The sequence below is a fragment of the Antennarius striatus genome, chromosome 2, assembly GCF_040054535.1.
Source record: "Antennarius striatus isolate MH-2024 chromosome 2, ASM4005453v1, whole genome shotgun sequence".
Lineage (NCBI taxonomy): Eukaryota > Metazoa > Chordata > Actinopteri > Lophiiformes > Antennariidae > Antennarius > Antennarius striatus.
This window is the reverse complement of record NC_090777.1, coordinates 20,903,581-20,918,789: the sequence shown is the minus strand read 5'-3', so window position 1 is coordinate 20,918,789 and position 15,209 is coordinate 20,903,581. Positions and strand designations below refer to the sequence as shown.

At 42.9% G+C, this 15,209-nt stretch overlaps 2 protein-coding genes across 2 annotated transcripts; both read left to right on the top strand.

Annotated features, from left to right (window-relative positions):
• The first annotated feature begins 486 nt into the window (after positions 1-486).
• mfsd5 (major facilitator superfamily domain containing 5) lies at positions 487-2,927 on the top strand. The gene is made up of 2 exons (XM_068339423.1): positions 487-586; positions 843-2,927. Exon 2 carries the CDS (start codon positions 923-925, stop codon positions 2,366-2,368), a length of 1,446 nt encoding a protein of 481 aa, XP_068195524.1. The 5' UTR covers positions 487-586; positions 843-922; the 3' UTR covers positions 2,369-2,927.
• A 690-nt stretch (positions 2,928-3,617) lies between these two features.
• Positions 3,618-13,193, top strand: LOC137601749 (protein lifeguard 2-like). The gene is given in 12 exon segments (XM_068324128.1): positions 3,618-3,642; positions 4,259-4,354; positions 4,501-4,589; positions 4,744-4,808; positions 4,885-4,938; positions 5,032-5,094; positions 5,193-5,232; positions 7,559-7,599; positions 9,444-9,528; positions 9,669-9,764; positions 12,677-12,730; positions 12,839-13,193. Coding segments are annotated over 12 exon segments (852 nt in total). The 3' UTR covers positions 12,983-13,193.
• Positions 13,194-15,209: the final 2,016 nt, after the last annotated feature.

The window sequence follows — 15,209 nt, the reverse complement described above, 5'->3', positions numbered from 1 at the left end:
GGTTCATGTTTGTGTGTAACAGGGTGTGCATGTGTGACTCGCCTATGAGTTGAACAAATCACAACAGCATAATCTATTACCATTTCAGTCCATTCTGTACACAACTCTACTGTATTTGAGCAAGTGCACCTATTTCATCAGAACACAGCAGACAACCGAAGAGGTTATTTTCAGGAGCATCTTACTGGTACTAAAAAAGTTACATTTAATCGAATCTAGTAAATCGTTGCAGTTTGTCTGGAAACCCGGGGAAATCAAAAAGTAACACAAGGACACTGCCTAGTGGTGAAGCAATTAGTTGCCGAATATAGAACTCCTACTATGGCCACACCACCCTACACTTGATTGGCTCAGTGTGACAATGACGTTATTACGTTCGCGAAACTTTTTCACCAAGGGACGACGTTGGCCACGTTCATATCACATTAAGCCAATCAGAGGCAGAGGAGGGTGGAGACTGACGTGGCCATAGTAGATTCCGGATATTGGCATCCCAGTTCCCGGATATTCAGATGCTCTTGAGCCATGGGGGAAACATTTTTCGCCGATGTCCGTCATGTTATCAGCGTGGGACCACTTTTATACGGTCAGTGGCAACACAGTAGACGATATAACACATTGTGACAGTTACGCACTTTGAAATTATTTTACCATAATCATACGAGCAAGTTAGCATCTATGCTAACATTGTGCCATTATCTCATGTTAAAATTTCTTTAGAAAAATATCAGCAATCTGTCTGTTTTTGAGAGTAAACGCTTATTGGGGAACCCGGGACTTACTAAGAGGAAATGTGAAGTATTTTCACTTCTATATTGTACATCTTCATTGTTTCTCCACAGGAGCTGAGGAATAAAAGGTGTGAATCCCTACCCTGACCCGTGGTTTGACGTCACGTCCTTGCAGTTCACCACGTGACATCATGTTGCTGACATCATATATTGCCTTCATCTTCCTGCTTGCCCTGTGTGTTTGCCTGGAGTTCACATCACGCCGCCTGACGCCGCCCCAGTCTCCAGTTGCTGCTGCCAACCCAGCCTTCCGTCGCTTCCAGACTGTGTTCCTCCGGGCGTACCTGTTGGCTTTGTGGGCAGACTGGCTCCAAGGTCCCTACCTGTACAAACTGTACCGCCACTACAGCTTCCTGGAATCACAAATAGCCATTTTATATGTGTGTGGCCTGGCTTCTTGTGTGTTGTTTGCACCGTTTTCAGGCTGGCTCCTTCAGGCTTTTGGACGCAGACGAACATGTCTCCTCTTCTGTTTGTCTTACTCTATTTGTTGTTTCACTAAACTGTCCACAGACTACTTTGTTTTGATTGTGGGCCGAGTTCTGGGGGGTTTGTCCACATCCTTACTCACCACCACATTTGAAGCGTGGTACGTGCATCATCACGTAAATGTTCACGATTTTCCAAAAGAGTGGATTCCCAGTACTTTCTCGAAAGCTGCTGTGTGGAACCATGGGCTTGCTGTAGGAGCAGGGCTGGTGGCAAACATGCTGGCGGAGTGGCTCCACCTAGGTCCAGTAGCTCCCTTTGTCTTTGCTGTCCCCAGTCTTGTATGCTGTGGCTGGATTGTGCTAACAGTGTGGAGCAAGGAAGAGAGCAAAGAAGGAACCGAATCAGAAAAACAAATGCCTCTGCTCGGGACCACAAATGGAGGTTTGACTCGTTTGACTGCAAGATCCCGGTTCTTAAGGAGCTGCAATGATGGTTTGCGCTGTCTGATGTCAGACAGAAGAGTCTTCATTTTGGGTGCAGTGCAGGCTCTGTTCGAAAGTGTCCTCTATATTTTTGTTTTCTTGTGGACCCCAGTACTGGACCCTCATGGACCTCCTTTGGGAATAGTGTTTTCTTGCCTGATGGCTGCCAGCATGGCTGGCTCCATACTGTACCGGCTAGGCACCTCCGCACGCTACCGTCTACAGCCTGGTCATGTTCTCTGCCTGGCTGTATTGATGGCCTTTTTCTCCTTCTTCATGTTGACCTTCTCTACTACCCCTGGCCATCCTAGACCTCATGAATCCTTTTTAGCCTTCCTGTTGCTGGAACTAGCCTGTGGCCTCTACTTCCCTGCAGTCAGCTTCCTCCAGGGCAGAGTGATTCCAGATGAGAAGCGGGCTGGTGTGCTGACCTGGTTTCGGCTTCCTCTGCACCTGCTTGCTTGTTTAGGGCTGCTGGCACTCCATGGCGAGGTATCAGGAACAGGTGGTGGGGAGAGTGGCAGTGGCACCAGACACATGTTTGGAGGCTGTGCCATCATGATGCTGGCAGCGCTGATGGCTGCAGTCAGTCTCTTTACTCTTGGCAGAAATGACTCAGACCTGAGAATGGAAGGAACCCGAGCAGAGGGGGAAATGTTCTGAGGGACTAGGAGCTGCAATCCATTTGAAAACACACATTTCCAACTTGCTTCCAATACATTTGAATTTTTTTGTAAACCTCCATGTGACCATCTGTCAAAAGGCTACATTATCAGTCAGGGAAATAAATAAAAGTTAAAAGTTGTTTCAGTATTTTTAAATGCTACTGAACTTAACTGAATTCTAATGAAGTGAAGTGTTACTGCTTTATTTTCTTTTTTTATGTGGAGTCTTTTATTAATCTTATATGTGTCGGTGTTCATGCTTTTGGAACCCAGCCTTATACATATTTTCTTACCAAATAAGTTGAATGGAAGTTTCACCAGATATCCAAAATTCATTTATCATTCCATTTTGTCAATTCTTTTTCTTTGACAAAATTTCAATGAAAATAATGTAGATGTTTCTTGTGTAACAAGAGATAAAAGATTTCGGTGAACTCAGAGAATATCAAGAGACTCCTCTGTAGACCAGTATATGAATGTAAGTCCTAACAACAATTCCTACACAATTTTACTTGTTAATTTGCCAGCAGCTGTATATTTTTTAAATAAAAGTTTTAAAAAATCATCTCAAGTCTTGGACATAATAATAATCTATACTTTAATCATCCCTCTTGGGGAAATTCTTCTTACACTCACACTTCACACATACAGGTATGTGTTAATTACCCACACGGGGTTACAGGTTACAGGCCCCTGAACACAGCACACACTAGGTGCCTGTAGGAATGCAATTAGTAAAGAGAGGACATACAGAGCACAGAGGAGGTGGAGTGACGGGTCGCGCACAAGGGTCGCGCCCCAATGAACATCTTCTAGGGGGGACGGTGCCTTGCTCACGGGCGCCTCGCTCAAGGGCACCTCGGCAGTGCCTGGGAGGTGAGCCGACACCTCCCACTGTCGACTCACACTCGGTTGGATGTTCTGTTGGATAAATGGATAAAATTGCAACAGATTGGTTTGAAGTAGTTGAAGCACTGGAGATTTTAGGTGTATGTTGTAAGATTATGCATATTAAAACAGTAAACATCAGTTATTTTTATTGAACATTTCATTTAAGTGTCATATTTAATCATCATCAAGTATGAATAAGGACAGCATGTACGGTTTGTTAGTCTGGGCAGCTCAAGTTAATGAAGCCCTCTTTACACCAGTCTCCTAGGCTTAAGCATATTAAAACCAGGATCCCATGACGATAACCAAGTTGTAACATTATATTTAGGAGAGGTTGGTACTTGATGATCTCAACCATGAGGGTTTTGGCGAGAGGCAAAGGTGCATACAGTAGTTTTGAACTGCCAGGCAGGAGGCCTAGAGGAAGACCAAAGAGAAGGTTTATGGATGTAGTGAAAGAGGACATGAAGGTAGTTGGTGTGAGAGAAGAGGATGCAGAAGACAGGGTTAGATGGAGGCAACCGATTTGCTGTGGCGACCCCTGAAGGGAAAAGCCGAAAGGAAAAGAAGAAGATAAATGACATAATGCTGTCCTGGTGCCCCTGGCGATTGGATGATCACATCTAACTATGAAGCTAGATCCAGAGTTTACTGGATCACCAGCAGGAGCTGGAAAGCGTTGCTGATGAGAGGGACATTTAAAAATACCCGTCTTGAACTTAAGTCAGTGTGATCCAATTCCAGACATGGGAAAGAAACTGGATGATTTCAGAAAGAGGTTTCAGTCTTCTTTACAGTAGTTGAGATAGGACAAACTATCATTCTTTCTTCTGAGCATTTCAGATGGTATCAAAGGTGACATCATACACATAGAATTATTTTTAAAACTGAACTTGAATGCGTGTGTTTATTTTTTTTCCTGATTTGGTTTACTCTACTGCAAAATGAGTCACACAAAAATTGACGAAAACAAATTGTTCATGTTTTGTGCTATCAGCTGTTGGTTGCAAACAAGACCATTACTGTAATGGTTCTTCCGGTGGACAAGCCTTGGTGTCAGTTGCTCCTCCCAGCTATGAGAAAGCCGCCGCAGGTGTGAAAAGACCACATTCTTCTGTATTGAATTAGAAAGTATTTCACATTTTGGCACAGTAGTAGTATGATTATATGACTACATGTTAGGTGAAACTTTAGCATAAATCTTATTTACCACAATGTTTTCCGTAAATTCTTCTCCAGGCACCAGTGTTCCTTCCTACGATGATGTTGAGATGCTCAATGAGTTCACCTGGGATGATGGCAGGGTCAGGAGGGTCTTCATCCGTAAGGTATCCAAAAAAAAATTGATCGCAATATTAGCTCCATTCAGAAAGCTGAATGTTGGTAAAATTACTTTTGAGGAATTTTGCTCCAAAGATCTAAAGTCAATTCCAACATGTACAATTATGCAATATTCTAATATTCTTACTTGGTTTCTGTTAGGTGTACGCCATCTTGATGGTCCGACTTTTGGTTACTCTTGCTATTGTGTCTCCTTTCACATTCAGGTGAGTGTTACTCTATGTTTTTCCATTTCAGTCAGGTAAACTCAATAGCATTCATTTCAGTCCCTGTAACTTCTAGTGATCCTGTGAAGAGCTACATTCAAACAAACCCTCGCTGGTACTGGGCATCGCAGTGAGTAACACGTTCATGAAGTCTTGGATCAGTGATGCAGGGTTTGTTTGTCTGTCAAACTAAATATATAACAATATTTGTTTTGTTTATCAGTGCCGTGTTCTTCATCATGTATCTAATTCTATCTTGCTGCTCTGGACCAAGATGAGTTAATAAGTTTTCAAAGACAAACGTACAACATCAAAAAGTAACAAACAAAAATCTGTATGTCATATTCAGTATATAGTCCTCTAATTGTTTACTCACACTTACAGGAGACATTTTCCATGGAATCTGATTCTGCTTGCCATCTTTGTAAGTACAAGGTGGATAATTAGAGGCTGATAATAACCTTTCTCATTATTCATTCTTCTTTTTGCAGAATCTTGGATAGTATACTGTACAGTCAGTCAGTCAAGTCAGTCATGTTCAGATTACCACCACTATATCCGCCGCAGAGGGTCACGGGGAGCCGGAGCCTATCTCGGCGGCATAGAGCTGAGGCGGGGGATACTCCGACAGGGATGGACAGTAACAGAGAAAATTTACTTAAGTACTGTACTTAAGTACAGATTCTGAGGATTTTTACTTTACTCAAATACTAGAATTCTTTCATACTTATTACTCTTACTCGAATACTGAGGCAAAGATTTTTACTCTTACTCGAGTTAATTTCTGAGAAGGCCCATAAATACTCGTTACTTTTAGGTTTGCCTGTTGTTGTTTTTTTGCCCCCCCAAAATGCAATTGGCCACACGCAGTGATGCCGTGTTCGTCAAAGAAGGAAACCTATCACAGTACACGTTCTCAACTGGGATTTACGTAAAATCGGAAATAGGTCATCCCCTACCCAATCAGCTCAAAACAAGACCGCGGTGGCAATGGCAACTGCCGAAGAAGTATCCATTGAATCAGATAAACATGATGAGCCGGAGTTTTATGAGGCAGAGGAAGAAAACCCATGGCCTTATCTTAAAGATATGTTCGAGTTTGTAGAAGTGAAAAAGGACAACGCGGACTCAGACAAGAAAATGTAAATTTTCAAATGCTTATTGTGTTTGCCGAAGAAAAACTGACAAGACACACCTAGAGACCTCTTGTCACTTAATTTTACAGTACTACAGACTGACAGAGACTGGCGGACACAGGGCTACAGAGACACACAGACTGGGGGAGGAGACAGACAGACAGACAGACAGACAGACAGACAGACAGACAGACAGACAGACAGACAGACAGACAGACAGGTGGGGGGAGACAGACAGTCTGGGGGAGACAAATATTGTGGTACTGGGATATGTCCTTCCTGTAAACATTGAGTTGTTGAAAGCAGAGATTTAGTTTGTTGTAAAGCAGTGGTTCTCAACCAGCAGTCCACCAGGGTGTCCTTTAGGGGTTCCAGTTGGTCCCCGAGTTGGTTGGGCCTGTATAGCTCCATTTGGTCTCGTGTGTGTATGGAAGGGGGGAATTGTTTAATAAAATGTGAAAATGACATAATTGTCCTCTTTGATGATTCCATTAATTTTATTTCCATTTTTATAGATGTTGGGGAAGGCTTGGTACAGTATAACATAATGGTTCTACAGGCAAGCACATCAGTGCAGGTGGTTTCAAAGAGTTTTCTCTGAAACGAGATACAAGGTACTATATATAAAATTGCAAAATGACAGTAATTCAGTCAGGTCCACTCTCATCAAAGATAAAAGAAAATTAGGAATGTACTCTTAGTCTTACTCTTACTTTTACTTTAAGAATTTTTAAAAGCATTCACTCTTGAATACTTAAGTACATTTAAAAGCAAGTACTTTTTTACTCTTACTCAAGTAATGTATCGACTGGGCTACTCTTACTTGTAGCGGAGTAAATTTTGACCAGAAGTATTTGTACTCTTACTCAAGTAGTGGGGTCAAGTACTCTTTGCACTCAGGGCACGACGACAGTGCACCGCAGAGCCACACACAAAGACATACAACCATGCACACACACACTCATTCCTACGGGCAATTTGGAACGGCCGATCAGCCTGAAGCACATGCTTTTGGAGGTGGGAGGAAGCCGGAGAACCCGGAGAGAACCCACGCAGACATGGGGAGAGCATGTGAACTCCCCACAGAGCGGGACTCGAACCCAGGTCCACCGTGTTGTGAGGCGGCACCACTGCGCCACTGTGCCGCCAGATAGTATACATGTCAAGGAAATTGCAATTGGATGCACCTTGATTACCAATAATCTGTATCGGTATCTGTCCTGAAAACAAAACATTTGGTTGATTTGTCATTTTCAGTGTTCTTTATTTTGAGTTAAATTCAAATTACAGTACTAATCTTTTTTTCGGCCTAACCCAAAATTTATAGTAAGTTTATAGTAAGTTTCCATCATGATGATCTGAAACATATTTACATTATTATTAATATTTTTAAAGCGCCAAAGTCATGTCTTGTCTCTTAAGAATTCCATAAGTGTCTGTATTCTCATATTACATTTCATATATCTCATTATAGACACTGTCACTGTCTTACATGACTGGAATGCTGAAACAAATTTACATTTAAGGCTTTACAGCACTGAAGTCGTGTCTTGTCTTATAAGAATTCCCCAAGTGTCTGTATTCTCATATGACATTTCATATATCTCATTATAGACGCTGTCACTGTCCTACATGACAGGAATGCTGTCCAGGTACATCCCTGTCCATGTCCCTGGGGACTCCTGAAACAGTTGCAGGGTACCGACGGGCCAAAAGGACTTCAGCCTCGGCTGTGATGGAGGCAAAAGAGAGGGTGTGGGAGGAGTTCGGAGAGGCCATGGAGAAGGACTATCGGATGGCACCAAAGTTGTTCTGGAGGACTGTCCGAGGGAAACGGGGGACCATCCAAGCTGTATACGGCAAGGATGGGACAGTGTTGACCTCGACTGAGGAGGTTGTCGGTCGGTGGAAGGAACACTTTGAGGAACTCCTGAATCCAACTACCCCAACTGACCCGTCCTCTGTTGCAGAGGCAGAGCTGGAGGATGGTGGGGGATTCGAGTCAATCTCGAATTCATGCTGAAGGCTCTGGGTGTTGAGGGGCTGTCATAGATGACACGCTTCTTTAACATTGCATGGAAGTCTGGGACAGTGCCGAAAGAGTGGCAGACTGGGGTGGTGGTTCCTCTTTTTAAAAAGGGGGACCAGAGGGTGTGTGCCAACTACAGGGGCATCACACTCCTCAGCCTCCCTGGGAAAGTTTACTCCAAGGTGCTGGAAAGGAGGGTCCGGCCGATTGTCGAATCTCAGATTGAGGAGGAACAATGTGGGTTCCGTCCTGGTCGTGGAACAACAGACCAGCTTTTTACTCTCGCAGTGATCTTAGAGGGGGCTTGGGAGTATGCCCATCCAGTCTACATGTGTTTTGTGGACTTGGAGAAGGCGTACAATCGGGTCCCCTGGGGCGAGTAGGCCCCTCCTCAGGGCCATCCAATCCCTGTATGCCCAAAGTGAGAGCTACGTTCGGGTTCTCGGCAGTAAGTCGGACTTGTTCCGAGTAGCTGTTGGCCTTCGCCAGGGCTGCGCTTTATCACCAATTCTGTTTGTGATTTTCACCGACAGGATATCGAGGTGTAGTCATGGTGAGGAGGGGTTACAGTTTGGTGGCCTGAGGATTGCATCGCTGCTATTTGCAGATGATGTGGTCCTGTTTGCGTCATTTGCCTGTGACCTGCAGCACTCACTGGTCCGATTTGCAGCCGAGTGTGAAGCGGCGGGGATAAGGATTAGCACCTCCAAATCTGAGGCCATGGTCCTCAGCAGGAAACCGGTGGACTGCCTTCTCCGAGTGGGGGATGAGGTCCTTCCACAAGTGAAGGAGTTTAAGTATCATGGGGTCCTGTTCCCGAGTGAAGGAACAATGGAGCGTGAGATTGGACGGAGAACTGGGGTAGCAGGAGCGGTATTGCAGTTGCTTTACCGCACTTTTGTCACAAAGAGGGAGCTAAGCCGAGAGGCAAAGCTCTCCATCTACCGTTCAATCTTCGTTCTTACCCTCAACTATGGTCAGGAGCGATGGGTCATGACCGAAAGAACGAGATCGCGGATACAAGCGGCTGAAATGGGCTTTCTCAGGCGGATAGCTGGTGTCTCCCTTAGAGATAAGGTGAGAAACACTGCTGTTTGCGAGGGGCTCAGAGTAGAGCCGCTGCTCCTTCGTGTGGAAAGGAGTCAGTTGAGGTGGTTTGGGCATCTGGTGTGGATGCCCTCGGGACGCCTCCCTAGGGAGGTGTTTCTGGCACGTCCAGCTGGGAGGAGACCTCGGGGCAGACCCAGGACCAGGTGGAGAGATTATATCTCAACACTGGCCTGGGAACGCCTTGGGATCCCCCAGTCAGAGCTGGTGGATGTGGCCGGGGAAAGGGAAGTTTTGGGCTCCCTGTTGAAGCTGCTGCCCCCGTGACCCGATTCTGGATAAGGGGTGGAAGATGGATGGATGGAATTTGTATTACTCCTACTTTAATGTGCTTTTCTGCTTTATATCAACAACATTATGCGTCTATAACACCAGATCAGTGATGATCTGTCTGGGCGTCACAGCTGCAGTCTGTCTCCTGGTCACTCTGTTCAGCTTCCACACTAAGGTGAGAATAAAGATGTTTTACTTTACTCTGTTCTGTATTAGCTGATTTATTGTGTATATCACAGAGAGTGCAACTCTCATGTATTTTGCTGTTGGATTAACACATTTAAGTTGGAGTTTTATTTTGCTTTTTCGTTACAGTTTGACAGTACCTCATACCAGGGCGTCCTTTTTGTACTTTGCATGGTCATGTTTATCTCGAGACTGGTGCTGGCACTCATCCTTCCTTTTCAATATGTAAGTTCACGTTTCATGTAGAACTCTAGATGAACAGGACATAATTACATTTAAAAGGAATGCAAATTAACATCTTGACATACAGTATATTTGACACAAACCTACAGGCTCAACTCTAAATATATTTTTTTAATTTTTAATTTTAAGTACTATTACCATTACCAAAGGGAAATTAAAACAGCACACTCTAGTATTTTTTGTCAATCAAACGCATACATATATACAGTATATTAGTGTGTAAAGGCCCCTGTAATACACACAACACACACAGGGGGGCCTGTAAGCATGCAGTGGGAGATAAAGTGGCAGGCAGCTCCATCTTGGTGCGCCTCAAATGAGCAACTTGTAAGGGGGACGATGCCTTGCTCAAAGGCGCCTCGGCAGTGCTCCAGAGGTGAGCTGACAACTCCCACTGTCAGCTCACGCTCTGGGTGTTTTGGGGCGGGAGCAGAAATCGAACTGCCAGTCTTGGAGCAGTTTGCTCTACCGCCCGCTATACCACTGAGTCACTGCCGCCCCAATAAATAACACTTGGGACCGGCACAATAAGACTCTGGCTTGTGCCCTCTTGCGGCTACATTAAATAACAGTAAGATAATAATATTCTATAATTATACTTTCACGGCTATGTCAATGAATTTGGTTGATGATGTGTTGCAATGAGAGAGATGTTGTTGATTCAGGGGACAGGAATTTTACAAGCCAATGGCTTCTACCGGTCAACCCTTTTTTATCCTTTTCGGATGTTGTTGATGTTCCAAAACTGATGAAAGTGAAGTCTGCTTAAATAAAATGTCTGGAAACAAAAAAAATAAAGTGACTAAATAAATTAAAAAAGAAAAAATGACATGCAGCTCTATTAGGCCCCGTCCACACGATGATGGATTTTTTAAAAAACGCAACTTTTTAAAAACGCATTGAAAACGATTCGCATCCACACGACAGCGTTTTCAAAAAAATCTCCGTCCACACGTAAATGCAGCAGTGCGAAGACAGCTATAAGCATGCCAAACCATGTGGTGGCAGTATTGAGTCGAATTTTATCCGATAGGAATCCTCCGTGTTTTGTTGTCACAACACATGGGCCCATAAATATGATGTCACAGCGGTTTTTGTCGCAGGCAAGACGTCTGTGTTTTTAAAAAGTTGCGGATACACCGTCCACACGACAAGGCAGACCCAGCGTTTTAAAAAAAATCCACCTCGGCCAGCGTTTTTAAAAAGTTGCGTTTTGGTTCCGGATATCTGTGTTGTCGTGTGGACGGAAGGCGTAAACGCAACAGAAAAGTTGCATTTTCAAAAAGTCTGTCATCGTGTGGACGGGGCCTACCTGTCACCAAAAATGTTCACAGCTGCCACAGTCTCAACCCTCACAAAACTGCTTCTGCAATAAAATCATGATGACCACCAACTTCCTCAAACTCAACTGAAAAAAAAAATCAGAGTTCGTCATCATTGGTCCCAACTCCTGTGAAAGTTCTCAGTTATCCAGGTCAGGGTAATCCAGAGCTGTTTAAATCAAAGCCATTTGCAACAATGGTTGATGGGTCAAATAGGGTCGTTGAAATGCCAGTTTCACCGAGCTTTGTATACTCCTGAGGGTTGTTACCATGAGACACAAATTCAGAAAGAATTCAGAATTCAGTGCTATTCACATTCCAACGACCATAGTCGAAACTCATGTGGCTCCTCAACAATGGTTGATGGGGCTGCCAGGGGGTGTCAAAGGGTGTCATTGAACGCTCGTTTCACCGAACCTTTGTTTGCTAATGGGTGTCATCAGCATGAGACCCCTCACCTGGGTTAATCTGGTGAGTCGTTCTTTTCGAGAGACCTGAATGTAAATAGCTGAAAGATGATGTTCCAAACAAACCCCCCACCCCGGTCAGAAATGGCTTCTCCACTTTGATATGGATGTCTTCTTTCACTCCTTTCTCAAACCATCTGTCCTCCCTGTCCAAAATATGAATAATGGTATTTCAAGATACCAGTTTGGAACAGTGGCTGACATACCAAAGTCTTTATGTATAACTGGGGATTCTGTATCAAATGAGAAGGCACAGACAGAATGGCTTTAAGCTACTTGTGTAATTTACATGGATTCGACTAGTTATTATTACATTCCGCTACAAAGCGGTTATGTATTGTAACTATCAGCGTTCGTGCGTTCGTCCGTTAGTCAGTCATTTTCAGATTACCACCGCAGCGGGTCACGGGGAGTTGGAGCCTATCTCGGCATCATAGGGCGTGAGGCGGGGGACACTCCGGACACGACGCCAGTGCACCGCGGAGCCACACACAAAGACGTACAACCATGCACACACACTCATTCCTACGGGCAATTTGGAATGGTCAATTAACCTGAAGCGCATGCTATTTGGAGGTGGGAGGAAGCCGGAGAACCCGGAGAGAACCCACGTAGACACAGGGTCCCGCACAGAGCAGGACTCGAACCCGGGTCCGCCGTGTTGTTAGGCGGCACCGCTAACCACTGCGCCACAGTGCCGCCCTAGTCCATTAGTATGTCCACTAAATATGTTTGCAACTGTTGCAGACAGAAAGATGACACAAAAAGCACAAAAGTAGGTCAAGGTCAAATTTCAACTTTTGTACACTCAGGAACCGGATAAGATAGGAAGACAAGGGAGAAAGCCAGTGTGAGTAAGACCTTAGATCAAAGCACTAGCTTTGATCTACCTATGCACTAGCTTTGATCTATGGAAAAGTCAAAGCTATGCACTAGTCAGGTACTAATTTCAGGGTACCCTTACCTACTCTGAAAGTAGGATGTTGCAGTCTCTGACTGCCTTGGTTCTAGTTATTCTATGTATTCAGATGTCAAACAGTGAATCTTTTATGTGGTGATCTATTTACTGGAATCACATCTGATTGAATAATTTTCGATCATCTAGGTACCCTGGCTGGATGTTATCTATGCGGTCTTGGGGGCCATATTGTTTATGATGGTAAGAGTACGAACACTTCTATGTCATAATTTAAAAGTATGACATACTGTACTGTGAAATGTGTACATCAAATTACACAAAAATATATTTTTCTGTTTTTTTTTCAAGTTTTTAGCATTTGATACCCAGCTCCTCATGGGTCAAAAGTGCTACACCATCAGTCCAGAAGAGTACGTCTTTGCCACCCTCAACATCTACCTAGATATCGTCTACATCTTCTTTCTCCAGATCTTTGGAACTAAACAAGAGTAAACATTGCTCAACCTTTTTCAACTACAGACAATCTGTGCACCATTATGGCATATATTTTAGTGTTTGTGATGACAATGCTTCTAATTTTAACAGCTTTTTTTGCCTGATGCTGATAGTTTTATATTTTGTTCCTTTTTTCTTGTAAGTAGATGTATGTCAGTTTTCACATCCAAAATGTCAGTAATGTTCCCTTCCTCTCTAGCATGTAGTGATCCAGTCTCAGGATTTGCTCAAAAGTTTTAGCAACCAGAAACTTCAAGAGATTATCTTCCCTTTAACCTAAATAAAGGATATCTGTGTTAGTGGTACACTTGTTGAATGTCTTTGTATTCATGCTTGCACAAATATTACAAAACTCCTTCAAACAGTGCATGTCAATTTCTTTCATTTAATCTTGAACATACGCATGCATTAAAAAGCCTTGACTGTATCATTTGTAGACATCCCATCATTTGACTGTTACTGTGGGAGCTGACTTGGATTTAGTGACCGGCAGCATTTACAATGAGGACATAGCTCGAGCACAACCGTCTGGCTTGTGGATTCATGCCTTTTGTGACATCTTTTGTAAAATTCCAGTTTGTTTCTTGTTGTATGCCCAACTGTGCCCCCAAGTTTGGTCAAAATATATAAACTAGTTTTTGTTTTTTGTTCTTGTCAGAGATCAGACAGTTAAAAACAAACAAACAAACAAACAAACAAACAAACAACTTCGTTGTAAGAGGCAAAACAAGAATATGTTCCCTGTTTTTTTTAATCTGAAAAATCCATTAGATACTCTAGAGATAGTGACCTGTTTTTCAAGTTTTGAACGACTATCTGAAAATTTCCTTAGACATGGGATGTTCTGCTTTATTTATTACTCAAATTAATTGTGTAATGTATGCTCAACTCACTATAATTAATTGTTTCGACGTTGTTCTAATATGTATTTTTAGTATGTCATTTTCTAAAGTGAGTTGTTTATTTCATGGAATCCTTGTTTAATTAATTTTTATGAGAAAGTGGCCCATCGAAAAATTGTCTGATGTAAAATGATGAGTTTGATGCTTGACATTAATGTATGAAATTGTTAACATGCCCTTGGATTTGATTGCCTTATTATGATAGAGATACAGCATGGTATTTTAAGAGCATCTGTATCTTACTGTAGCATTGGTGTTGCAGCTTTGATTTATTAAATGATGAATGTACAGTATATAAATACACTCTCTTTGGTGTTCTCTAATTCAAAAAATATTTTCTGTAACACATCTAACTCATTACTGTAAAATTGTGACATCAAGCTGTTTAAGTCAATCCACTGAAATTTAAGAAAGTTTCTTGAAGACGTTCCACCTTTCATCCAAGAGTCTTCTTCAGTTCTAGTGGTGTTTGGTCCTGTCCTAGCTCCTTAACCCTGTAAGATGTGTTCAATTCAAAAAGAACTCAGAATTCAGTGCTATTCACATTCCAACGACCACAGTCGAAACCCATCTGGCTCCTCAACAATAGTTGAGGGGTGCCAGGCGGTGTCGTTGAACGTGAGTTTCACCAAGCCTTTGTTTGCTAATGGGTGTCATCAGCATGAGACACCTCACCTGGGTTAATCTGGTGAGTCGTTCTTTTAGAGAGTTTCATTAAGACCTGAATGCAAATAGGTGAAATGTGATGTTCCAAACAACCCCCACACCCTGTGCAGAGATGGCTTCTTTCACTCCTCTCTCAAACCATCTGTCTTCCCTGTCCAAAATATGAATATTGGTATCTCAAGATACCAATTTGCAACCAGATTGGAAGTAGTTGCTCTGCACCAACAATATATTGAAATGTTGCTGATATCAGTAGTGGTAGTAAACAAAACAAATAGTATCAAACAATTTGTTAGTACTACAAATATTTAGTGTTTGTAACGCCTTTTTGTTCTGTGAACCACTAATTAACTTCATATATCCCAACGTATCATTATAGAAGTGTCTGAAAACAAGTTTTTGCTCACCATATTTACACTTATTAATATAAAAATTTACTGAAACAATTAAAAGGTTTTTGTTTTCTAAAAAGCAAAATACAACATTTCCCACATACTGAATGAGAAGTTTATTCCAATGAGTGTGACGTCATATTTAAATGAGCTCCTTTGCTCTGCGACCAACCACTGACTCTCGAGAAAACTGGGTCCTACGTCATCCACTCAACCAATCACAAACTGCGGTAGTCGAGAGCCATGTTCAGCCATGTTGTGGTT

Excerpts from the sequence above, each read along its gene's own strand:
- mfsd5 (XM_068339423.1), top strand. The coding sequence starts at position 923 with ATGTTGCTGACATCATATATTGCCTTCATCTTCCTGCTTGCCCTGTGT.